The following is a 27,322-nucleotide window of genomic DNA, read 5'->3' on the forward strand; positions in this document are numbered from 1 at the left end:
GGGCATTTTTCTGAGTATAGATGGTGTTCACAGCTTTTACCAGATCCTCAATGACAGCTGTGACATCCAGAAAGAAGATTAATTTGATGGGGGTTGAGGTGACACAGCACAATCCATTTGTCAAAACTCAGCCGTTGTGCACCGAATATATGTATGCTTCACTATTTGTAAATTTTACCTCAACTGTTAAAAAAAAACACCTGTAAATAAGCATGGTATTCCAGTCGATGATGTGCATGCTTAAGTGTTTAGGGGAAACTGAATTGATGGCTTCAATTTGCTTTGAAATGTGTCAAAAATAAGCAAATTGATGGAGAGTAAGGGAAGATGGTTAGCGATCAAGCAAGTGTAATAAATATCAATAGCAGATTCTAGGTGGTGAACAAATGGTATTCACTGTAAAATTCTTTCACCTTTGTTGCACGTTGGACATGTCTCATAACATTTGGGGGCGGGAATACTAACTGGTAATGTACAAGGGATGGGAGAAATGCACAAGAACTGGATCCTATGCCTATTCCATGATGTATGGCTTTGACAAGTTACTTTCTTCCTTGGTCCTCTGTGACTCAGGTGTTTAATGGGGGTCAGGTGGGGGGGGGGGACTGAGCTGTTCTCTGTGGCACCTTCCATTATGGACAATCATGATGCTGTGGTTTCATTTCATTCTGTAAAAGGGGCATCTTTGGAAAGAGGTCCTTTGGGGAGGAATGGCTTTGAAGGCAGAGACTGCCCCCTAGTGGGCCCAAGTGGCCTAATTTATGATCATTTTCCGTCCTTGCCAATACTGCATGGCTGGATAATATTTCAGGATATTATTCCATCTGTATTTTCTTTCCTTACATTTTCCTTTTCATCCCCTCTTCTCTTGCCCTTTAAAGCAGGCAGCCATCTCAGTGGAAGTATGTGGCAGAGCAAAAAAGCAGAAAGAGCCTTCGGGTCATTCTTGCTCGGTGTTGCAAACTCCCAAACCTCAGAGGTTTGATTTTATTCATTTGTTTGTTTAGACACAAAGAGAGAGAGAGAGAGAGAGAGAGAAAGAGACAAAGGCAAAAGGAGAAGCTGGCTCCCTGTGGGGAGCCTGATGGGGGACTCGATCCCAGGACCCTGGGATCACGACCTGAGCCAAAGGCAGACACTCAACCACTGAGCCACTCAGGTGCCCCCTCAGAGGTTTTAAAGAGGAGATCACATTAAGGAAGGGGATTCTGGGGATCCCTGGGTGGCGCAGCAGTTTGGCGCCTGCCTTTGGCCCAGGGCGCGATCCTGGGGACCCGGGATCGAGTCCCACGTCGGGCTCCCGGTGCATGGAGCCTGCTTCTCCCTCTGCCTGTGTCTCTGCCTCTCTCTCTCTCTCTCTCACTGTGTGCCTATCATAAATAAATAAAATTTAAAAAAAAAAAAAAAAAAGGAAGGGGATTCTGTGGCCCAGACTGTCTTGAAAAAGGTTTTGAAAGGCAGTGGATTTTAGTCTGACAAGAATGAGATTCCTAACAGAAGGAGGAAAGGTGGGGAAAGACCTCAAGGGTCTCCAGGCATTGGCCAAGTTGTGAGGTTCATCCAGGCAAAGAGACCTGTCTTGCCCAAGGGTCTAGAATATGTTTGGCAAAACGTAGAAACTCAATATTGTTGAACAAATAAGTGAATGGCTGGGAGAGTGAGTGAATGGATTCTAGAGGAGTTTGTACCCCAAATGTAGGGAAAGGAAGCCACACTGGACAGCTAATACTCTCCCACACCCTCCTGCTGCTTCTGGTCTACCTTCTTGTGTGCACCATGCACCCTATTCCTTCTGCCCAGGATGCAGCATCACCGTGACACTGTGGCCATGGAACCAGAGTGCTTGGGCTCAAATCTGAGACCCACCACTGACTGTGTGACTACTGGGAAGTTCCTCAGCCAGCTCTGAGCCTCAGTTTCCTCACATGTAAATTTGGGATGATCATAACACCTACGGGAGAGGATCACCATCAAGATTAATGGACTGATCTATAGAAAGCATGTAACAAGCACTCAAGAAAAGTAGCCAGTGTTATTTTTCTCAAGTACCCTGACATGAAGCTTGCCCCATCCAGATAATTCCTATAAATCTTACAGGCTCAAGCCAGCCATAGTCCTCTCTGGGAAACCTCAGGTGCCCCTCTGGGTGCCCCCATAGTACCATCACAATATTTGCTTGCCACATCACAATACAATGATCTATGCCTATCTCCCCAACTATGCTGTGAGCTCCCTGGGGACGGAGACTAGATCTCATTGGTCATTGGACCCAAGCTGGTACTCTAGCCCTCCCTGAATGATGAATGAATGAATGAATCAATCAATCAATCAATCAATGAATACCTGTGCTTACTGAGCTCATCTCACCTTTCTGCCTATAACATGCCACCTTTCTCACACTGTAAACATCTAATCACCCCAAGCCAGGCCCACATGTCCCACCTCACCCCTCAGGGTACAGCACACACCTAAGTCTGCCCTTGCTCTTCTGGTCATATCCTGCCATATTGATTTCAGAGGAAAGATACCCAAGAAGAATATCAATGTGGAGGGCCTCCATAGGTTTTCTTATACTCTTTCCCCCTTGTTAGAGTCCCCATGATGGCAAAAACCCTCTCTACCCTGAAACAGTTCTTTAAATGACAAGAGAGTCTTCTGTGAGTCTTCAGCATCCATTTCCTTTCTCTGAAAAGTGCTTTCAGAACCTCTTTTGAATCAGGTATGTGCAGAAATGTAACCTCAACTTTTCCCAGCTGCCTGTCAAGAACTTAATGTCTCTTTGTTGTTCTTCTTCTTTTGATGTGTGAATGTCAGATCTCGGAAAGGATTAAAATACTGCAATATTGGGGGGACCTAAGTCTCCTAGGAGATACTTCCACCTAAGTAGGGTTCCGTAGAGCACAGTACAATGGTGAGAGCAGTGAATGGGAGTCCCAAAGAGAAGGATAAAAAAAACTTGCTCATTCTGCTTTTTTAAATAAACAGTCCCAGGGATGCCTGGGTGGCTCAGTGATTGAGCATCTGCCTTCAGCCCAGGTGGTGATCTCAGGGTCCTGGGATCATGTCCCACATGAGGCTCACCGCAGGGAGCCTGCCTCTCCCTCTACCTATGTCTCTGCCTCTCTCTCTCTGTGTCTCTCATGAATAAATACATAAAATCTTTAAAAACTAAAAAAATAAAAATAAATAAACAGTCCCAATTTTTGTGAGATATAGTTATGGATACGAATATAGGTATGGTTAAGGATTTGCAGATGGCCATAATGTAGATGGGAATGTAAATAATGAGATGCCAGTTGTTATGTTAATAGAGAGACAGTGAGTTGAAAGGGGGTTAATATGTATAAGGACACAAGCTTTATAAACTCTAGGAGCACTGCCGACATCATGTTGTGTGCTCCCACAGTAACACTCAGCATCTTGATGTCCATATGGTTTTCTATTCCTCTACAAGTCCCACTGTTCTGGGTCTTTTCAACATTATCCAGGGAATTGCAGTAGTCTAGTCATGGCTCCAAAGAGTGGGTCCTGGTCTGGGTCCAGCTGTTTACCTGGGACCTGGTCCTTAAGATTTTTTGTGTGGTCTCCTTCCTACAAGAATAAGTGTGTGAAATGGGCTATCTGCTGAACTTCAGTTCCTCACTTCAGAAAGCACTGATTAGGGGGTCACCTGTGAAGTCCCGGTATCCATGAGGACCCTCTGGTAGTAATACACACAACCACTGATGCTACAAATAAATATTTAGTGATGTCCATCATACAAGGTGCTGGGGAAAGTGTGAGCCAAAGCAGACACTGTCCTGCTCTTATGGAGCTTCAAGCCCAGGAGGAGACAGAGACATCATCAACCCAATGTAACACTGCAACTGACACATGCTCAAGTTCAGGATACCATGAGTGTCTAGTAGGGCGGAGCTAGGAGAAGGTTCCCTGATAGTGAAGGAGAGCTGAGGGTCTACAAGAAGGGGAAGGATTACCTGTGGGAAGAAGACAAGGGGGCAAAGATGAGCATTCCAGACTGAGGAAACAGAAGGTGCACAGGTCCCATGGTGGGGGGCAGCCTGGACAGGATGAAGGGGTAAAAGGAAACCAGAAGAGACAGAGAACTGAGTATGAGACCACCACATTAGATTCATCTGTCCTAAGGGCAATGGGAAACCACTGATGGGTTTTTAAAAGGAGAACTGATGGGATTTCCATTGCGACCTTGACCTGCAAGATCCCTGACAGCAGACAGAGCCTGGATTCAAGAGCCAACGGAGATGAGGAAACCTTCAATCTTCCAGAAATACCTGTAACCTGCTGGCTTCTGGAATTGTTGGGATTTCCAAAGAGTATGAAACAGTCAGGGAAAATAGCAAAGTGTCCTGGACTGGTGGGTGGAACGTCCTAACACTGAATGTGCCTCTATGGTCTGGATAAAGTGAGATGATCTTGACTAGCGTTGCTGGGAAGGGCTCTCCCCTCTCTGATCCATCTGGCTGGGATCAAGCAGGAGGACCTAGAGTCCCCACCACGAAACCAGAAGGATGCTTGGGGGATTGGAGGGGTATCCAGGTGTCCGAGACCCTCCACACTGGCCAATGCCCTCATCCCCCAGCTGCTCTGAGTGTTGGCTGTTAAGGGCTCAGTTGTCCCATGTACAGACAATCGCCCTGGGCCACACAGACGCCACCTAGCTTAGGAGGTACCACCACCCTCCCGCCTCTGACCCCAGCAGCCTGCAGCAAAGACTGACAGTCCAGGAAGCTCGGTGAGACTAGGTGACTTAAACAACAAACACTAATTTCTCAGAGTTCTGGAAGCTGGGAAGTCTCATGTGAGATGCACATCAATCCGGTTCCTGGTGAGAGCCCTCTTCCTGGCCGGCAGACAGCCACTTTCTTGCTGTGCCCTCACATTGGTGGAGAGAGGGAAATCTGTTTCTCTTCTTCTTCTTATAAAGCCACTTATTTCATCACAGAACCTCACCAGTGTGACTTCAGCAACCCCTAACTACCTGGAGAAGGCCCCACACCCAAACACTATTCCCTTGACTTAGAGCTTCAACGTATGAATGGGGGTTGGGGGGCAGAGTGTAGTCCGCAGCACTGACTGGCCGTGAAAGACCAACTCCCTGCAGGAGGGAGAGGAAGAATCAGGCTGAAGCTCATCTTCAAGGGAGACCATTCCCTTGTTTAGCTTTTTTTGCTTTGCCCTTACTTCTCTTCTCCCACCCGCAGCCCCAATAAATCACTTGAACAAAAATCTCCATCTCGGTTCTATTTTTAGAGAACTGCAGTCAGACATCAGGTTCCTCTATCATCAAGCAAGCAACGAGCCCCTTGCCCAGAATAGACTGTGCTAGGCACGGTGAAGGGGCAACCAAGGGCCACAGTGACCTGTTGTCGAGAGGCCTGGGTGCTCATCCCCATTCTGCTCATGACACCAGGTAAGTGGTTCAGCCTCACTGAGTCTTGGGCTCTTCTTCCATAGGATGGGACATTCTGCCCCTAACTCTAATGGAGCCTCAACTTGCCTCCCTTCCCCCCATTATGGGTCAAACCCATAATCCCCTAAAGAAGATATATTCATGTCCCAACCGCAGTACCTGGGAATGTGACCTTATTTGGGTATGAGAGCTTTCAGGCTGTGATTAAGTTAAGATGAGGTCATATGAGATTTGAGTAGCTATAATCCAATGACTGGTGTCCTTATAAGAAGACAAAACTTGGACACAGAGACATGCAGGGAAGAATGCCATTTGATGATGAAGGCAGAGGCCGGGATGATGCCAAGGGACACCAAAGACTGATGGAAATTACCAGAAACCAAGAGCAAGGCATGAAACAGACGCTCTCAGAGCATTCCAGAGCAAACCAACTCTGCTGACACTTTCATTTCAGACTCCTAGCCTCCAGAAGAGTTACAGAATAAATTCCTGCTATTTCAAGCCACCCTATTTCTGGCATTTTGGGACAGCATCCCTGGGAGATTACGTATCCCCAGTTCATAGGCACAGAGTGGGATTGCCAGAGAATCATCAGCTTGTGATCAAGAGATGCCCGGGCAGATCTGCGTGGAAGGGGGAAGACTCTGACCTTGAATTTGAAGGGATGCTGTATTGCACATCAGAAAAAGACTCCCCAAGAAATGCCCATAAGAGGTAACCTAGTTAAACCCAAAAATGAAATTAATAAGGTGGATGGGGGAGGGGAGACCAAACTAAGAAGTAACCTGTTAGAGTCTCACAGACCTAGGTGATGAAGCATGTGGCTCTCTAAGCCTACCTCCTGATGAGTAGAATGATAATACTACTGCTTAGCTCATTAGAGTTGCTCAAAAAAATTTTTTTTAAGATTTTATTTATTTATTCACGAGAGACACACAGAGAGAGGCAGAGACACAGACAGAAGAGAGGGAGAAGCAGGCTCCATGCAGGGAGCCTGATGCAGGACTCGATCCAGGGACTCCAGGATCACATCGGGGCTGAAGGCAGGCGCCAAACTGCTGAGCCACCCAGGGATCCCCAGAGTTGCTCAAAAAATTTAAACAAGATATTGCCATAAGTGCTCGGCACGGTGATTGACACATTTAAAAAACACTCCAATGTTAGCTCTTGCTTTATTGTTTTGGTTACTAACGGTGTAAGTTCTGAGAAGCCTAACTCCTCCGAGCCTTAGGATCTTCATTCATAAAACGAACATAACAGATATTTCACAGGTTGTTGTGAGGATGAAAGAGAGAACACAGAAGGCTTTTTTACCGAAGCATAATTGGCACATAACGATGTGTATGTTTACGTACAATGTATGGATTTGACACATTTATGTTTTGCGATATGATTACTGCCATAGCGTCACCTAACACCTCTATAGTAGCACATAATTATTATTTCTTTTCTTTGTGGTGGGAACAATGTATGGGCTTTGAGAGTATTATACTAAGTAAGAGCATGTATACAGGATGGGTTCCGAACTGTCGGCTGCCCCCAGTGACTGACCTGAGCCAACACAGTTCCCAGAGAAGGACACCAGAGGGCAGCAGAGTCTCATTTTTTGTCCCACCCCAACACCAGGAAGCTCAGTGAGAAAAAGCCTGTTTCTCCCTAGAAACCCCCAAACATCTGGATAGAAGGAAGTCAGCCACTTGCCTTCCTTTTAGAGGGGGAGGAAAAAAGCAATTCAGTGGAATGCATGTTACTGAAGAGCTCACTGGGTATCACGAACCTCAGTTTCAAACAGGGATTGGATTTTACAGGGAATATTTTTCGACTTGTACCTGGTGTAAGTGCAGCCCCTCCCTGCATAGGGCTCAACACATCACAGCTGCTGAACCAATCTGTGGCCTCAGAAGCCAACCGATTTTTGCAAACTCAATTCCTTCTGTTATCAGTTTCCCAAACTGCCAAGTCATAAAACCTCGTGTACGGATTAGTTATAAAGTCTATAGTTTGTGTCCCAAGCACATGAGAGGGAATTCCTCCCAATGTTTTAGACCTGTTCTTGTCTGGTTGAGTGTGGGTTTTACTGTAGCTTAATGACTGAGTATTTATGAGTCCTGCAAAGCCAGGTTTCCACTTTGCTGGAGCTTCCCACATCAGAGCCAAGTATTTCATGAACGCTCCATTCCAGGAGCACAGAGACGCCCTGGTCTTGTCCTCCCCTCGTCCTCCTGCACCCCTCCCACCAGCTATATAATCCCCTTTCTTATTATTATTATTATGAGATATTTCAGAAGTGCAAAATGTATAGGGAATAAGAGAACAGGGACCCAGGTAGACACCATCAGGTTTAAGAAAGAAATTACTTCAAATATACAGAAAGGCCCCGGCAATGCACGCTGCATCCCTCCCTCTTGCCTAAGTTGTCACAACTCAGAATTTGTTTGTCATCAAGACTATTCTTCCCATTGGGAAAGTTTGCAGAAGCACCAAGCATTCCTTCTTGGTTACCTTAACAAACAGAACTGCACACTCACAGACCCCGAGCAAGAGTGGGAAAAGGAGAGGGAAGGAAAGGGAGTGGGGACCTGCTGAGCTCCGGCCAGCGCAGGTGCCTGCAGTGGGGAGGGACTGGGATGGGGCAGCGTGCTGCGGTCCCCTTCCTGCTCCGGCCCTGCCCTGCCCAGGCCTCCACCAGCTTCCCTTCCCACAACAGCTTGGACCTGCAGTGCGGGCACCCGAGCCCCAGTGCCACCTACCGACAACGATGAGGACTTCCCTCTCAATGTGGGCCTGGATGTAGATGCGACCGCGGCGCTCCGTGTGGTCAGTGCCGCACAGGCTGGGGACGTTCATCACGCAGCGCTTGTGCACGTTCATCATGCAGGCTGCGAGGGCAGAGGCGCACGGCTCAGGCTGGGTCTCATCAGAAGGGCTCCTCCAACCCCTCCACCAAGGCCCAGATGGACAGAGGGAAGGTGGGACCCATCTGTTCTCCCTGAAGCCGCGGCATGCATGCAGAGCCCACACCCTACATGCCCCAAATGCTGCTGGATTGGATTGAGAGCCTCCATTCCCAGCAGCAGACGACTAGCACACCAGCCCACCCAGGACTTGGGAGAATGTGTGGGACCCCAGCCCATAAGGAAGCAGCCCAGTTACCAGAGGCCACTACTGAGCAAATGTACTTACTGTCACATTTCATCCCCTGGTGGATGAGTCCATACAGCAGTGAGCCACAGTGGTCACAGAACGTGGGGCTGGAGTATGTGTGGATCTTAAACTTGTGTTTGCTCCGAGGGTCCTAGGACCAAGAGAAACAAACAAAAGAGACCAGTGTCAGTGTGGCAAGTCAAGGACTCACACAGCATCTTGGAGAATTCACCGAGAACTGTACCTGGCCCCCAAGTTCCTCACGCCCATTAGGACCATCACCAGAGCTCTGCGCCCAGATGTGCATTTGACAAACGGTGGCTGAATGAGCACATGACTGTGACAGCAGCTGGCTCCCATTGCAGCCTCAGCACATTCCCTGTGCCCAAAGTCCTCCACCTGGGAGCCCAACCGACTCCTGCCTGCAGTAAGGACTGCAGAAACAGCAGTGAAACAGGTCCCCTTTTTCCAATTTCTTCCCTCTTTATCCTCTGAGCATGCTTCTGGATTGCTCTGGAGTGACCTAAAACCCGAGTCTGAGCATAAAACCTTGCTGCTTAAAGGCTGTTTGCTAGTCCCTCGTCACCTACAGAACAGAGTTCGAAGCTCAGTGAATGGTGTGCAGGTTGTGGCAGAGACTGCTAGTTTTATCAACAAATACCCATCCTTTCCTTTAATAATAGAACCTTTCCGTTTGAGCAGAGAGCATAGCCACTCAATTAGAGACTACATTTCCCAGCCTCCCTTGCAGCTTGGTGTGACCATGTAATAAAGTTCTGGAGAATGGGATATGTATGCTTTGGGCCATTCAGTTCAAAAGAATGTGTGCAAGCCTCCCTGGGCCCAAACACCTTAGATCCAAACCTGGAGCTGTTTTGAAAGGATAAAACTACCCTACTAGCCTCAGACTTCGTCCCTTTGGACAGACGCCTGAGGGAAAACTTACCTTCTGTCTTGCTTAAGTCACTATATTTAGGGGCTATTCGTTACAGCAGCTTATGCAGTTCCCTAACTAACAAGCATACCCTTCATAACCTAGCAGTGCAGTAAGAAGATTCAAAGTACAGACTTTGAAGCATTAACTATCTGGGTTCTTCTTAGCTGTATGACTTTGGGCAAGTTACTTAATCTCTGTGTTTCAGTTTTCTTGTCTATAAAATGGAGTTAATAGCAATGCTATAAGCTTATTAGCCCACTGGGAAGAATAAACAGATTAATCTGTGTAGAGATCTTAGAACCACCTGGCACCCTGTAAGCAGTATATGCTCTTGTGTTATTATTACTACATTTCCCTTATGATCTCAACTATGTGTCCTAAACACACACTATGTTCTCAGTACACAGGACTCATTCACACCCCCACACATGCTCCTCTGGCTCTGCATGTTGTCTTTCTCCCTCAAGAGTTTCTCTTCTGTCACTGCACTAACCGCACAAAGCTCTTTCTTCTCTTTCTCAAAGCCAGCCTGAAAGTTGCTTTCTCTGTGAAACAATGTACTGCAGAAGGTAAGAATGTGGACCCAGGATTCGCACCAGGGCTCATCTGACACAACAGTCCTTGCTATAATGCTATCCATCTCTTCCCTCCTTTGTTCAGCTCGTCACATGTTTACTCAAAACATACTCTGGTAACAGACAGAAAATAAACAAGTGAAAATAAAAAGACACAGGATGCCTGGGTGGCTCAGTGGTTGAGCATCTGCCTTTGGCTCAGGATGTGATCCCAGGGTCCTGGGATCTAGTCCTTCATTGGACTCCCCGCAGGGAGCCTGCTTCTCCCTCTGCCTGTGTCTCTGCTTCTCTCTGTGTCTCTCATGAATAAATAAATAACTCTTTTAAAAAAAGAAAAAGAAGATAAATTGACACAATAAGTAGATATTATTTTGTGTGCTATTAAAGAGTTGAGTTTTTTTCTTGAAATGTTCTCTCTATATATAAACTGTACTGAATTTTACTGTATGTAAAAAAAAGGTGCATTTTCCCTGCATGAAAACAATATCTCAATAAGCCTGACTAAAAAAAATCTCCAGTCACTGAAGGCTTTGGGGGCGTTCATCTTATAGCTGAGAAGTGAGTGCCTCAAACCCTCCTCCAAGGAAACACCTGTTCATGATTGGCGTTGGCCTGTAGGGGGAGCTCAGGCCATCTCTCGCTCCCTACTCCCCTCGAAGCAGGAGAGCAGGTCTAGTTGGTCAGATTCCAAGGCGGAGCTGGCACAGGTGCAGAAAGATGCACCTGCCATCTTTCTCTTTCTCTCCCGTTGGCTCCCTCGGCCTCGGGGAGGCAGCTGGGTGCAGATCCCATGATCTAGCCCTGAGGCCTTTGGGGTGAGTGGCCTGAGCCAGCTCTGCTCCAAACCCTGAAGCAAGTTCTCTTTCTCTTCTTGGCTCTTGTGCTCTCTTCTGGGTTCCCTGATATGTGGACCTTAAAGAAGCAAAGAATTTTTTCTGATTATGGTTTAAATTTCCTTCGGTGTACCGGCATCTCCTCAGAATATCTCAGGGAGAAAGACTTGAGCGTTTCCGACTAGATATTACCAAGAACCTTCTCCGCCCCATCATGTCTCTTCAATAAGATGAGATGCCAAGTGGCTGGAAGAATGGGAAGGAAAATGAAACATTTCCTGAGAGCTGCCCATGTGCCAAGTGTACGCTGGATGTCTCACGGGCACTTTCTCCAGTCCTCAGGATATTCTATTTGGAAAGTATTATTCCCATCTTAGCAACACCGAAATGAGCCCAGACTAGAGAGAGAGACAAATTTCCCCCCTCCCCAGGTCACCCAGCTGGCCCCCTGCTGAGCTGGGATTCACAGCCAGCTCTGCCTGGCTCTAAGGATGGGATGCACCGAGTTTCTCTCCCTTCTCTCCTCCCTCCCCAACTTCATTTATGCTCTTCTGTTCCAGTCCAACTACACTAGCACTTCCTTCCTTCCTTCACTCATTCACCCAGCATATGCTTACTGAGAGCCAGGGTCTTCCTAGGCATTGAGGATACAGCTGTAAGCAAGGAGCCAAAATGCCTGGTCTCATCGAATTCACATTCTAATGGCAGAGAGAAACAAATAGAAAAAAACACCAATATCCTGCCTTCTCAGATCTTCTCTATCATAGCATTTAAACCGATGTCTTATAATCACATGTTTAATTCCATCTCTCCAATGCTTAGGTGCAAACAACAAAGGATTTTTGCTCTGGGCATATACTGTACTTGGCATATAGAAGGTGCTCAATAAATAATTAGTTAGAATTAGTGTTTATTGTGCATTTACTTATCTGGGAACTATTTTTCAGGGATTTACCAGGCATTAACTCATGTAATCCTCATAACATCCCTAGAAGTATGTACTTTATTACACCCATTTCACAGATGAGGACTGAGGGGTGCAGTGACTTGCCCCGGGCTTCCCAGCCCCGGCAAGCACAGCATTTCACACAGTGGCTGGTGAATATTGAGAAGTCTGTGAGTTGTGGTGGCAGCTAGGGGGCTGTGATCATTGCTGCTAACCACTGAGAGCCCCTGAGCAATGCATGTGCCGTTCTAGAAAGTAACTTGGAGAGTACTGTGCAAGACAGATTAGAGCCAGACAGGAGCAAGGAAGGCCCATTGGGCAAGCGACAGAGCAAAGTTTGCTTATGGTTTATTTAGAGGCTGTTGGAGGCTCCTCCAACCTGGCTCTCTGGCCTCCGCTTTCAGGATGGCTCAGAGTTGTAAGCACCAGCTCCACTCACCCAATCACTTCTGCCCTCCTCCCCCCTGCTACCTGGGAGAGCTTGGAATAAAGCCAGAGTCCCACAGCTGGGGGCCCCATGACTCCAAGATCCTCAAGGAGAATGATACAGGGCGTCTGTCCATGCCTGTTGGTGTGCCCCATGCCATCTCTGAGATGGTGGGGGGTGGTTTTGCACTTTGAGACATCTCACTCCCCCGGACACAGGTTGACTGGTGCAGAGGTAGGCGCTTGGCTCCAATGACTCACATGTTTAGTGAATGGAACACAGGCAGCCAGGAACACAGGGCTCCAGGGCTGACGTGGCCTTTTTTTTAATTTTTTTATTTTTTCAGTGGGCTTCAAGAACAGAGGAACAAAGACAACAGGCCATGTGACCTGAGGGATGGAGCTCCAGGTCGCAGTCCCTCCTAGGCCTGGCATCCTGTCCTCCCATTCCATCGGACTCTCCTGTGTCCTCTGTGTCTCCTGTGCTTATGGCCAATCTAAGGGGGCATCTGTTACCTGCAGCCAGTGATGAGCATCAAGAGATTTCTAATCACTTTGGCTCAGGTATGGCCCACTGACCAATCAGAAGGAACAGCAGGTTTAGCTGCGCTGGGAGTTAACTCCTCAGTTGCTGGCTCTGGAGAGGTAGGGGGCGGGGAGCTGCCAAGGAAAGAAGTGAATGAGTGATAGAAAGAGGAGGCTCAGAGGCCCTGGCGGCTATTTACCGATCAGTTTTAAAGTATTTCAATATTGTGAAAACTGGTACAGTAATGCCAGTGCATACCAGTTAGATACCAGCCTGGCCTTTAACCAAAATACATGCCCTGGAGGCTGTGGCCATTGACGAGCTCTGGGATGAGCCTGCGGACCCAGGCAGACTCTAACTCAGAACTTTCCCCCCATCCCAGGCCAAACACACTGGGTCCCCTCCAGTCCATCTATCGCCCATCTCCATCCCTGGCCTGGGTCCTCCTCGATGCTCACAAGTTACAATCTGGAGCCTGTGGGCCATTATCAACTTTGCGAACATGCTATATTTGCTCCATAGGGTACTTTAAAAAAATTCAAGATAATTGACTACATTTAATAATCATGAAATGCTAGATGAAAATGTAAACATCTGGCTCCTTTAAAATCACAAGTTGTGGCACCTATTCCTGGGGGCTGAGCAGTGGCTGCCCCCTTTCAGATATGGATAAGGCTTCCAGTCCTCTGCAGTCCCTGCCACTCCCTATTGTCTCACACCATGCCTGCTTCCCCCCCCCCCCCCCCGCCTGGCCCCTGTAGAAATTTGGGTTTATGATCTCTCTCGGAACCCCCCAATCTCCCTACAGTCCACTGGCTGAGAACCTACCCCATGTGAACACACGCTCTCTAACCTCCCAAATGAGTTCACTTGGCTCAGTGTCAAATGCTTTCAGAAATAGTTTTGAATCTACTGTATCATCACCCCAGTATCAACCCCTGATTTCCAGGATCCCTAGTCATCTCTCCCACCCTGGGAATCGAGATCCTGGCATGCTTCCTTTCCCCACTAGTGTGGGGGAGGTTCCATCAAGCTTTCTACAGGGTGAGCTTGGATTTCTTCGTTTCCTTCCATTTCTGATGCTGCTCCTAGAGATTGCTGAATCACAAGAACAAAATAATAATGAACTATTGGGACTTTTGATGCCACCATGAATCAAACACAGACTTATCTGCCAAGCACTGTGCAAAGTGTTCTGTATCACATCATTCAATCTTCATCATGGCCAATGGCAGAAGATTATTACCCTGGTATTCCAGATGAGCAAACTGAGGCTTAGAGAGGTAACTTGTTCAGTTCAAAGTCACAAAGCAAGAAATTTCAAGAGTCAGGAATGGAATCCATGTTTGCCAGGCAGCTGAGTGGGAACACGTGTGTGTCACCTGGCTGCCTCCCTGCTCCTCAGCCTCCCCGATGGTCTCCCACCTGACAGGGAGTTACAGATGATGGCAACCTCCATCTCACACAAACGCAGCACCAGCCAGTGATAGGCTGATTGGGGTTCCCCACCATCACCCCCAAGCCAGAGTCTTCACCATGAACACCCAAGTCCCCAGGCCCAAAGGACGGACAGATCCCAGCTCAGCATCTCTGGTCCATCACCTGACTCCAGGCGCAAGCAGCTAACGAGGAAGGAAGCACAGATCAGAAACCAAAGAGGAAAAAAAAAAAAACATCTTTAAACATCTAAGTCACAGCCTAAAATAGCCTTTCTCGGTCTGAATGAGCTGTGTGGCTTTGTTCACAGGTGGGCTGAAATTTGGCTGAGCTGAGGCAAAGCTGCAGGAATTGGGAAGCTGGATTGAAGCCTGGAAGCCAAGAAAACATACACCAACAACATCAGTCAGAGGGGGAATAAAAGCGACCTATAAATTTGGACTGTGTCATCCCTAGACATTTACAGGCCACAAAAGCCCCTGAAGGCACACTTCCCAGGAGGCAGATGGGCAAGGTGAAATTGAAAATCCCAGCTGGAAATACCATCATAACAGAGGAAAGGTTACAGACAGGGACTCTGGAGTTAACTGTGTGACTTCAGGCAAGTGACTTAACCTTTCTGAGTCTGTATAAAAACACTACCCACTTCATGGACTGGCTTCACAGATTGGCTCCCAGCAGAGTGTCCCCCACACAGGAAGTATAAGCTCTTGATTTCATTATTCTGAGGAGAAAACAATCATCATGTCAACACTTCCCAAACTTCAGTCTTGAGTCGTCTTAATTCTGCATGTCTACATACTACCTATAATAAGTACTTAGCTTTTTTTTTTTTTTTAACTCAGCATGCCCTTTATTTAAATAAACCTATTTGAAAATAAAACTCTGTAAGGGTGTGAACTCATGGGATTGATGTGCAAATTATGTTTTTTTCTAATACACCTTCAAGTGCAAGAGCCAACTCCTAAAATAAAATTTTAAAGCACACATCCCAACAGCCTCCATTGAGAAGCTGCAGAGACACAGATACATGTCTTCCTGGTGGGTAGGCCAATTGCTCTTTCGCGCTACCTATCAAAAGTACAAATGCTTCTTGCCTGGTGACCCACTTGTCCCACTACGGGAATTTATCCCAGAGACAAACCTGCATACAGAGGAAATAAAATGCACACATGGTTGTTCACTGCAGCATTAATTATAACAGCAAAATATTTTAAATAAGCCAAGTGTCGTAGGTAGGGAGCTGCTTAAATAAATCGTAATGTAGCTACATGGTGGCATACTGCTCAGGTATACAGAATGAGTTTTCTGCACTAATACGGAGAAATCTTAAGGGTATATTTTTAAGTGAAACTGAAAATGAAAAAAAAATAAGGTGCAGAAGAGTCTACATGGCATGCTACCTTTCGTGGGAGAAAGTGAGGCAGGATAAGGAAGTATCTATATTCTAAATTACTCAGACGCATCTTTGTACAGTTTTGATGTAAAGTAGGATATTTAAGCATTTATCCAGGGGCCACGAAAAAAAATCTCTCAGCAGGTACCACCACGCCAGGTAACACAACAGTACCAGCCATACCCCAGACTGCAAACAAAATACAAAAGCTTCCCAAGAGACAAAGAAGCAGGGAAGCCTTCATTGGGATGGTGTGGATTGAGGTTTTGTGAACATGAAATGCGCATCACGTGAGAAGCTGTAATTACACACACACACACACACACACACACACACATGCTCACCGCAGCTGAAAGGGGGAGACTATAATTTGGTGAAGATCTCTCATTTTGTTCCTGGAGAAGCAAGTCAATAGAGCTGATAACGCTGTGTAAATGTTCGTGTCCACTGACAGTTTGCTCAAGCATTTGATATACGCCACGCCTCCTACCAGCCAGCACCCCTTTGCAAATAAGTAATTGTTTGATTGGAAGGCCCGAGCCCCTGTCGTGTCAACTCAGGGAGAGTTTTAAATATGATTTCCTGCATTAAGAGTTGCACTGGAGTCAATGTCAATATTGGAGGCTAATTAACAGCCCTGTTCAAATCTAACGCCCGGGCGCTGGAAGTTATTAGCTTTTTTATTCTGGGGCCAGTTCTTTAACCCTTTTAAGTGTTTGCTCCTTTTGCCTGAAAGTGGGACAAAGACAATAACTAATTTCCTAAACTAATGGGAGTTCAATGAATGAATGCATGGAAACTGCCCAGCAGTCCCTGGTGGAAACCAACATTTAATACATGCTCACTGTTCTCATTAATTTTCTGTCCATAGCCTTTGTCCGTATTTAAGTTCAAGTGTGTTTCTTTCTAAATGAGTTGTAACACGTTTCCTATATAATCAGTAAGGATATGAATCATTCACCTAAGATATAGGCAGTAAATATTTTCCCAGCTTTTTGCTTGCCTTTTAATTTTGTTGTTCTTTTTCCAACATACAATAAGGCAAGTGTGTGTGTGTGTGTGTGTGTGTTTAAATAAAGTGCCAATTTTTCCATTTTCCTTTACAGTCTGTGTCCCCGCTGTTATATTTAGAAAGTCCTTCCCAGTTTTTTCTTCAACATCTTACAGTTTCACTTTCTGCACTGAAATCTCTACTTCCCTTGAAATTCATCTTCGCAGGAGCTCTGAGAAAAGACCTTTTTTTTTTCTTCATGTTTAGCCAGTTGTAACAGCACACGTATGGAATGGCTCTTCATACACTCGTTCCTCGTGTATCCTTTGGTTCACTTTTAAATTTTCTCTTATGCTCCACCGATTTCTCTCTATTCCTGCCCCAGTTCCACAGGACTTCAATACATCATAGGTTTATAATATCTGAGCATCTGAAAGCATGCACTTTATAGCCAGCCACCCCTGCTCCACCATTACTGTCTGCTTTGAAAATGTTGATGGTTATTCTCACCTGCTAAATTTTCTGATTGTACTGGAAATGCCAATCTTGGCCAACCCTATGTATTGTCCTTCTAGAAAGACTTCCACCTACAGCATCAGCTCAGTGGACAGTAGAGCATCTGGCCTCAGGCTTCCTGCCAGTGCTGAGTGGACCAAAGTTTGATCAGTGGCATGTTGTTTGTGAAGGAAGAACTGGGCCAATCAGAATTCAGAACAAGGTACAGTGCAACACTGGGAGCCGTGGCTGAGCTAAGGGGGTGGTTGGGTGGGTGGGGTGGGTGATGTCAAGTGAGGGCTGGCAGGGGCAAGAAGAGAGAAAGAGAGGGAGAGAGAGAATGAATTTACATATAATTTGAGTCCTTGGAGCACCTGGATGGCTCAGTAGTTGAGCATCTGCCTTTGGCTCAGGGAGTGATCCCAGGGTCCTGGGATCGAGTTCCCCATCAGGCTCCCCGTGGGGAGCGTGCTTCTCCCTCTGTCTATGTCTCTGCCTGTGTATCTCTTCTGAATAAATAAATAAAATTTAATAAAATTTTTTGAGTCATTTATGTCCTTCCAGAAAACTTGTTTTCTCTAAACTTTTCTTAGTTGCCATTAACCTGAAGCTAGCCTTCCTTTCCAGGATTTACATGTTATTTCAACAAACGGTCTCAATTCAGTAGCTAAGTCAATGGTTCTTAACCTGAGTAGGCCACCCTCAACAGCAAGCATGCAAATCTCTTGCAGGGATCTATTTCCAGGCCTCTGGGTGGGACTCACAGCAGCAGAGAGCCACGATTTTCTGGGGGTGTTGCCTCACTCAGATTTACAAAGAATATTGGTGAGAAGCTAAGAACTAGTGACAGTGGCCCAGCTCTCCTGGTGGCAGCCATGGGCTGGCTCTGAGTCCTGGCCACATCCTTCGAGTGGCTCTGAGTCCTGGCCCATCCATATAGTCTGCGAGTCCCCACGGTCCTCACTCACTACTCACTGGCCCTTGCAGGCATCTGAGTAACTCCTGCCGGATCCTAACCCCAACTGGTATAGCCACACGAGACCGTATGGAACAGCAGCCGCACACATGCATTTGAGCTTCAGAGAGGAATGTAGACCCTCTCTCGGGTAGAAGCAGAGTCCTCATTCTCACAGCGAACAGGAGTTGCCTTCTTTCTTCTGGAAGGCTATGTGCACTTACAAGCCAACTGCAACCCTAAGTGGCTTCCAGACATCAAGCATTCAACTGGCAGATTCCACTCCAGTTTGGTACCTGAGTCAGCAGAGTATGAGGAGCCCCATCCCTTCCAGCAGGTGAGGGAGTCTGTCTACCATGAAGAGGTAATTTAGGAAGAAGGTATTTCAAGGGTGAGGCTCTAGGTGGGGTTGCCTGGATTCAAAAGCTACCTCCACCTATCTGTACCCTTGGCCATGTTGGTTAAAGTTTCCATACTTGGTGTGAACCCGGGATAACAATGATATTTATTTTCCAGGGACTGTCATGGGGTGGGAATTACATAAAACCTTTAAAATAGCCACCTGACACAGAGCAGACACCCAATAAATACTAGCTGTTATTATTAATTATTAATTATTGCTGGCCAGGGGCATCCCTATGTCTACTGAGCTGTAACTTTTCCCAGTAAACCCCACACACATTCCCACCTCTTGAACTTCGGTCTGGGTTTCCGGAATCAATTCCTTCCACTAAAGCAATAAGCCGTTCATTTATTTATCCACTGATTCACCGAGTATTTGTCAAGTGTATCAGGTGCTGGATGAAAAGAATCAGACATAGGGTCTGCCATTATGGGCTCCCAGGCTCGTTCGGAGGAGACGGTAAAGAAGCACAAACAAATGTACACTTCCAACCCCTGCAAAGAAAGAAGATTGTGGTGCTTCCAGAGTTTTAGTGAGGGGTTCACAGCTGGGCAGACAGGTGTGAGAGGCCTCCCTCAGAAGTGGAGTGTGAGCTAGGATCTGAAGGATGGGGAGCAAAACCTAGACAGAAGACACCTGGCTGGAACTCTACCCCAACTGGAGCTAATCCACTGCCTGGGGTCCCATTTCAACCCAGGTTGACACCTGGCTGACACCACCCCACTGCCACCTGCCTGGCTTCAAGCTCTGCCTCCACCTCCATTCCCTGTCCCCAGCCCATACCCCCAGCCATGAGACCCGAGCCCCCATGGGAGGGAATTTAGTAGAGAGCTCATGAGTCAGTCTCTAAAGTTAAAGAGTCTGAATTCAATCTCAGTTCTGTTACTTCCCACCCACATGGCCATGAGCAAGTTACTTACACTATATGAGCCTCAACCTTCCCACCTGCAAAATGGAGCCAAGAGCTATCATGTGGAAGAGACACTACAGCAGAGTAGTATACACTGCACAGAAAGGCTGCCTGGCACTGAATCCCAACCCAACAACATCCTAGCTGTGTAACTTTGGGCAGGTTACCTAAACTATGCTTCAGCGCCCTCATCCTGAGAGTGGGAATGATGACGATAGCTCTGCATTCTCATGAGAAGTTAATGAGTTAATATTCGTAAGACAGTAAGAATATTAACTCAGTAATTCAGTAAATACTATGTGCTCAGTAAATACTATGTGTCTGTTGAATATACTAAATAAATGCTCCTGCTTTCTAGGTTTGTGCAGATTAATGAAGTCATGATTATATGTTGTGCTGTAGCACAGTGTCCAGACCCCATAAATGTTAGAACTTAAGATGAAAACTCCATCTATGACCTTGGGCAAGTCACCCCAGGCTCTGGTCTCAGTTCCCTCTTCAGAAAACAATGAGGTGAACAGGGCATTCCCCAGGGGGCCTTCAGGGTCTGACAATCTTCAGAGTCGCCCCGCCTCTTCCTGTGGAGGTCGTCATGTGAATTCATTGCTTAGGGTGTACAGCAGGCTCTCAGGGACCAGACACACTGCCAACAGATCGCAGCCTGGTGTTATCAATAAATCCACCATCACCCCCCAAACACACACTGGCATCCTGGCCCCTCATCGCCCCACCTACCCGCAGGGTGCCATCAGTTCACAGAGGGAGGAGCACCCCTCTTGCCCTGCTGAGTGAGGGCTGCCCCAAAAGCAAGACCAGGACACAGGGTTACTCAACTTGCAAAAGCGCTGTCAGTTTGATTTCTGGGTGCAGAGCATGGTGCCTAGCTTCCTGACAGCTCCCTTGGCCGCAGGAGCCCTCGGCGTACCCAAGCCTGTGGTTCAAAGAAGCAAGAAGAACCTTCATGCAGAAGGACATGGGGGACACTGCCGAAGCCAATGCCTGCCGGGCCACCATCAGCCTCTGGGACTCTGGGCACCTCAAAACCATAGGGATTCTTACTCTAATGATCCTAATCACTAGAAATGAGGATCCTAAATCACTAGGTCTAGAGAGACAAGAAGCCGAACTGAGTAAGATGAGTTCTATATATGCTGGCCCTTCACCACTGGGACACCACTCTGCTCCACAAGGAGTTACAGAAGCTGTGATATGCCCGGCACAGCACTATGTTGCAGCGATCAGAGAACATATCCCGACCCCATCCGCACTGGGGTTTCATGGGTTCCAGCAGGGGATAATAATTATAGTTGACATTTGAACAATGTGGGGGCTAGGGGCACCAACCACCCACACAGTTGAAAATCCACATGTAACTTTTCCATCAGCAATAATCACGTCTCGGATAAACCTCATTGGCTATGATGCTGCCACTGCGCAAAGCTCACATGTAACTTTTGACTCCCCCAATACTTAACTATGAACAGCCTAGTGACCAAGAGCCTTACCAATAACATAAACAGCTGATTGACACGTACTTTGTATATGCGTTGTATTCTATAGTCTATGCTGCATTCTTAACAATAAAGTAAGCTACAGAAAAGAAAAGGTTATTTTAAAAAATCACAAAGAAGAGAAAATACATTTATGGTACTGAACCACCACCAAAAAAAAAAAAAAATCCCTGTGTTTGTAAGTATTCATGCAGTTCAAACCATGTCATTCAAGGGTCAACAGTATCAGTATGAGTAGCAGCTAACATATGCCAGGCACTGTTCTAAGAACTTTACATATAATTAGCACATTTGACCTTCACTGATTGGGCAAATATCTATTATTATTGGGGCACCTGGGTGGCTCAGTGGTTGAGTGTCTGCCTTTGGCTCAGGTCGTGGTCCTGGGTTCCCGGGATCAAGTTCTGCATCAGGCTCCCTACGGGAAGCCTGCTTCTCCTTCTGCCTATGTCTCTGACTCTCTCTCTGTGTCTCTCACGAATAAATTTAAAAAGTCTTTAAAAAAAAAAAAATATATATATATATATAATCTCCATTTTACTGAGGAGAGAGACATTAAGTCACTGGCCCATGGTCACACAGCTAGTGATTTGGATGCAGAATCTGAGCTTTTGGTCACCACATAAGCCAATGTAAGATCACCCTGTGACGTGTGACAGCAAAGAGAGGTATGTGGTGCTCTAAGAGTAAAAAACAGGAAGAACTAACCTGGTCATGGAGGTCTCAGGGAGGAGGTGATGGTCTGGAGAACAAGTTCCAAGTCACCCAGGGTTCTTAACCCTGGATGCACATTAAAGTCAATTGGTAGGTTTTGAATCAATCATAGATTCTGATTTATTTGTCTGGGATGGGCCCAAGAACCAGCATTGGGTTTTATAGCTCCAAAGATATGCAACCAGGGTGGAGCCTCACTCAACTCAGGGGAAGCAGGGGGAGGAAGTGGCCAGCACATGGAGCAGCAAGTGCAACCACCTAGGGTAGGGGAGCAGGGAGGGCCAGAGGCTGCTAAGGAGGAAGCTCAGGGGCGAGGAAGGGTGTGGTTGGGGAGGCCTGGAGGGACAACAGGGCCACAGCATGCAGGGCCTACTCAGTAGTGACCCTATGGTTTCTCTTCCAAAGGAGACTCCATGAGAATGACAGCAATACAAAACCAAAGTGTTTGTGCCACCAGTGCAACAGAACCACCAGATCTGTTTATGGGCAAGCATGGGAAAGGAAGATGTGTGACATCCCAGCTTAACAGCCATGTCGCAGTATCGGCTTTGCCCCAAGAGTGAGCTGGAAGCTACCAACATGTTTCCAGCAAGGACGATGACATGATCACATCTAGTTGTTGGAAAGATGACTCCACTGCAATGTGGTTGTGACTGTCTGGTGAGACAGAGAGAAATCAGGGAATCAGAACAAGAAGCTACTGCTCCAGAGAGGATGAATGAAGCCTGGGCTGAGGTCCTGTCTCTGGGGATGGAGAGGAGTGGGTGGCAGTGTATCGTGGTGGGTAAGAGCAGGCTTGGGAGCCAGACCACGTTCAAACTCAGACTCAGCTTCTTATTGGTCATGTGACCTGGCAAGTCAGCTAACTCTTCTGTAGGATGGGCATAGAAAGAGGATCTTTTTCATGGGGTGAGGTTTCAATGAGTTCGTGCACATAAATCACTTAGAACAGCACGGCATATGATAGGCATTATATAAATGTTAGCTATAAATACTAGCCAGGAGGTACAACAGGAGCTGACAATGGAGAGAACAGGAGGGTAGGACAAGTCTAGGAACACAGAAGAGGCCCCATGAGGAGCGCCTGGGTGGCTCAGGTGGTTAAGCATCTGCTTTCAGCTCAGGTCATGATCTCCAGGTCCTGGAATTGAGCCCCATGTTGGGCTCCTGGCTCAGCAGGGAGCCTATTTCTCCCTCTCCCTCTGCCTCTGCCTCTCCCCCTTGCTCATGTGCTCTCTCTCTCTCTCTGTCTCGAATAAATTTAAAAAAACTTTTAAAAAAAGATGAGGCCCCAAGAATGAAGCATGGTTCAGCAGGATTCTGGAAAATCACAGTTGAAGGGTGAAGAAGAGCCAAGAGAGAAAGTTGCATGAGGAAGGACTGAGGTGCAGAATTAAGGAGCAGAGCCTGGACCGGAAAGCCAGGATTATAAGCCAAGTCAAGTCCAAGATTCTGAGTCAAGCACTTACATAATATGCCAGGCGCTGTGTTAAGCTTTTTGCATACATTACCTTATTTAATACTTACAACTTGCTTTCATACAACATGAAGTAGGCACATTACCCATCCTCATCTTGAAAATGTATAAAGAGGGGCACAGCGAGAGTAAGGCACTTAGCCAGAGTCACAAAACTGAGCTTTGAACCCAGGCACTCCAGCTCTGGAATCCACACTCCTTTATTATTTATTTATTTATTTATTTATTTATTTATTTATTTATTTGAGAGATAGAGCTTGAGCAGGAGGGACAGAGGGAGAGGGAGAGAGAATCTCAAGCGGACACCACGCTGAGCACAGAGCCTCATGAGGGGCTCAACCCCAGGACCCTGAGATCATGACCTAAGCTCAAAGCAAGAGTCAGCTGCTTAACCATCCAGGTGCCCCAGAGTCCACACTCTTAACATGCAAGACCACAAACCTGAGCTTGAACGTTTCACTCTGCCCTCACTCCCCAACTACCACTAAAAATGCCACACGCACACAAAAAAAGTTTAAAAATAGGAGAATCCATTTCAGCCCAGAAGTCAGGGAAAGGTGCCAAGTAAATGCCAGAAACTCTTCAAATGTTTTTCAATATCTGGAAATGGTGAGACCTGAACTGGCCTGGCTCTCCCAATTCAAAAGAATTAGAATAGCAAAGCCCGATGATGAGGGTAGCGGACCAAACACAGGAAGCCAAAGTGAGTCCTTGAAAGTGTCTGTGTAGTCCCTGACTGCAGAGGCACCTGATAATTATGCAGAATGATGAATGACCCCCTCTCAAAGCCTTCAGAAGAGACAAGTGGCTGCCAGACACACAGGCGGATCCCACTGGTCTTGGAGAGTGCTCGAACAGCAGAGGGCAGTGCAGCTGCTTCCCTACCAGGGTTGAGTCCAAACTTCCAGCAAGCGGTGTGCTCTACCCAACTGAAAGCTCCACCCAGCCGCCCTGGTCAAGGGACCTCTGCCTACTTTTGTGGCTCTCTGCTTTGGACTGCTGTGCCCTCTCTACACCCCAAAAAAGGCTCATTTGATTAAACCCACATTTTTCTCTTCTCCCTTTATAAGAAGGGGGCGAGAGACTTTTCACAGACAGTTCCCACCTACAAATGTAGAGGTTTTAACCTGGTGGTACACAGAATGAACCCAGTCCAAAAATATGCTTAAAATACACCACGGCTATAATCTCAGGTTATTTGTCAACATCTAAATTTAGGAGATTCAGGCTTCTCTTGAAAAATGAAAAAATCTGGGGATCCCTGGGTGGCTCAGTGGTTTAACGCCTGCCTTCGGCCCAGGGCCTGAAGTTCTGAAGTCACTGGAGTCCTGGAATCAAGTCCCATGTCGGGCTTCTGCATGGAGCCTGCTTCTCCCTCTGCCTGTGTCTCTGCCTCTCTCCCTCTGTGTCACTCATGAATAAATAAATGAAATCTTAAAAAAAAAAAAAAAAGAAAAATGAAAAAATTTGGACCTTGGTCTTTTAAAAAGCAGGAATTTTTTTCAAAAAAATGCACGGAATAGCAGCTTCTCCTTTTAGATGGGGTGCTCACACACCAGATGGACACTCCCTGTTATCACACACTTGACTTTACTTATCTGCCAGACCCCTCACTGGCTTTGAAGTTGGAAATCCTGGATAAATGGAATGGAATGGATCCTTCCAAAGTCATGTGGCCACAAACAAAACACTGAGGAACAGAGGAAAAAGGAAAGAGAGGGGTCTGCTGTAGAATTCTATTTGCATAGACTCCAAAAGAAAGCACGCTGTTTTCCACAATGGCTGCACCATTTTGCATTCCACCAACAGCATTCAAGTGTTCCTATTTCTCCATGTCCTCACAATACTTGCCGTCTTTTGGGTTTGTTTTGATAATAGGGATCCTAATAAGTGTGAGATAGTATCTCATTGTGGGTTTGATTCACATTTCCTGACCATGAGTGATGTTGAGCATTTTTTTTTTCAGTACTTCTTGGCCTTTTGCAAATCTTCTTTGGAGAAATGTCTACTTGGGTCCTTAGGCCATTTGGAGGAGCTCAAAACATAAAAGATGGAGCCACCATATGATCCAGCAACCCCACTTCTGGGTATTTATCCAAAAGAAATGAAGTCAGAATCTCAAAACAGGTACCCTATGTTCACTACAACATTATTCACAATAGCCAAGATGTGGAAGCAGCCTAAATGTCCTTCAACAGATGATTGAATAAAGAAAATGTGGTATTGGAATATTATTCAGGCTTTCAAAAAGAAGGAAATATTACAATATGGGGCAGAGGTGAACTGTAAGGACATCATGTCAAGTGAACTAAGCCAGACACAGCAAGACAAATATTGCATAATTCCACTTAGATGAGACGTCTAAAACAGTCAAACTCCTAGAACCAAAGATTGGAATGGTGTTTGTCAGATGCTAGAGAGGGGGGGAAAGGAAGAGTCACTAATCAATCGGCATCAAGTTTCAGTTAAACAACATGAATAAGCTCTAGGGATCTGCACAATATTGTGCTTATAGTCAATAGTACTGTATTGTGTACTCAAAAGCATGTTAAGAAGGGGGGCACCTGGGTGGCTCAGTGGGTTGAGTGTCCAACTCTTGATTTCAGCTCAGGTCATGATCTCAGGGTCATGAGATCAAGCCCCACCTCAGGTTCTGTGCTCAGTGCAGACTGCTTGGGGTTCTCTCCCTCTCCCTCTGCCCCTCCCCCCACTCTGCTTTCAATCAATCAATCAATGTTTTTGAGTGTGCTAAGAGGGTAGATCTTAGGTTAAGTATTCTTTCTGAAATATAATGAAATGAAATAGCAATAAAGAGTTCAATGGGGAAAAAAAAGTCAGCAAACAACTGCTGACCTGGGTAGCTAGTCTGATAGAAGGGGTCAGAGGTGTGAGAAGTAGAAGGGAATCCAGAAGGGCTTCTGGTTACAGAGAAATGTCTGCTGTGTGGGAATTCATCAAGATTGATACTCTCCATGTACAATAAACAGTTTTCAAAAACCATGTGACCCCCACAGACAAAAATAAGCACCTTTAACTCCAAATTCTAAATTCCTAAAGAGAGAATCTGATCAGTCCAGCTTGGGACACATGTCCACATGCAGATGGACCAAACGGGGCCAAGGCTGTGGGGTCAGAGAGCTCCGGGGGCTGCATATTTGGAAAGGCAGTTCTCGAAGAAGAGGATTTGTCCAGGTGGACAGAGCTGAGCTATGAAGGTTATAAGGCAGTTTGAAGTACTGAGTAAGAACATGGTCCTGGGGGCCAGACTGCCTGGGTCTGAATCCTGGCTCTACCACTCACTAGTTGTGTGACCTTGGGCAAGTCACTTAGTCTCTCATCGCTCCAGTTTCCTCATCTGTAAAATGGGGATGATAGCAAAGGTATCCCTAGAGTGTGATGAAGAACAGAGAGTTATTATATGTAAAGTGCTTAAAACAGAATTATATCTAAGAATGCTGGCTCCTGGATATCACTGTATTTTAAAACTGCTGTATTTAGGAGGCCCTGCTTGGCTAGGTCAGAATAGCATGCAACTCTTGATCCCAGGGTCATGAGTTCAAGCCCCATGCTGGGTATAGAAATTACTAAAAATAATAATAATAATAAACTGAAAAATAAAAATAAAAACACTGCATTTAAAAATCCTAGAATTCCAGGCCACTGGAAGTAGGGGGAGCCACTGGGAATACAAAAAATTCAAGGCAGAAGGAAGACTAGAAATGAGGTCTTCTGACTCTGGGGACCTGTGCCTTTCACATCCCTGCAGGCTGCCTCTCTATAGGGTCATCTGCCTTTTGATTTCTCTACTTCTCCCAAGTCCGCAGGCTCCACAGGCTAAATCTCTGGGCAACCGCCTTTATCAGGCTCTGAGGCTGGTCCGCCCCCAACTAGGAGAAGCCAAAATAATTCATAAGACAGGACATCTGCACCTCATTCAAATCACGGCAGCCCTGCCCTTTCTGCACAGGAGAAACAGTTGGTTTCTGTTCTCAGGACGCCACGCATCATGGATTTGCTTCTTCCTCCACAGCATGAAGTGCTATGTCTTTATGACAGTAAGACACAATGGGCTATTGAGAAGCAATTCTTTCTGACCTTTACACGCTGCTTCTGCACTGCACTAGCCACAGCAGGCACACGGCCAATAGGAGCGGAGGGATCGTGGGGCACTCACCCCACAGTCATGGAAAGAAGTGCATTTTATCACACCACCAG

General features: G+C 46.5%; 1 protein-coding gene and 1 non-coding gene across 4 annotated transcripts in view; both read right to left on the reverse strand.

Moving 5' to 3' along the window:
- The window catches only part of PRKCB (protein kinase C beta), a 331,008-nt gene that overhangs the window by 155,248 nt on the left and 148,438 nt on the right, over positions 1-27,322 (reverse strand). For all 3 annotated transcript variants that reach the window (XM_025983772.2, XM_025983771.2, XM_072751337.1), the window contains exons 4-5: positions 8,615-8,726; positions 8,182-8,310 (exon numbers count right to left, since the gene is read on the reverse strand). In XM_025983772.2, coding sequence (XP_025839557.1) covers positions 8,182-8,310; positions 8,615-8,726 — 241 coding nt within the window. The remainder of the gene's footprint in view (positions 1-8,181; positions 8,311-8,614; positions 8,727-27,322) is intronic.
- LOC112908335 (U4 spliceosomal RNA) lies at positions 20,700-20,847 on the reverse strand. The gene has a single exon (XR_003232897.1). It is a non-coding gene; the product is annotated as a U4 spliceosomal RNA (small nuclear RNA).

The sequence above is a fragment of the Vulpes vulpes genome, chromosome 3 (genome assembly GCF_048418805.1).
Source record: "Vulpes vulpes isolate BD-2025 chromosome 3, VulVul3, whole genome shotgun sequence".
NCBI classification, from domain to species: domain Eukaryota; kingdom Metazoa; phylum Chordata; class Mammalia; order Carnivora; family Canidae; genus Vulpes; species Vulpes vulpes.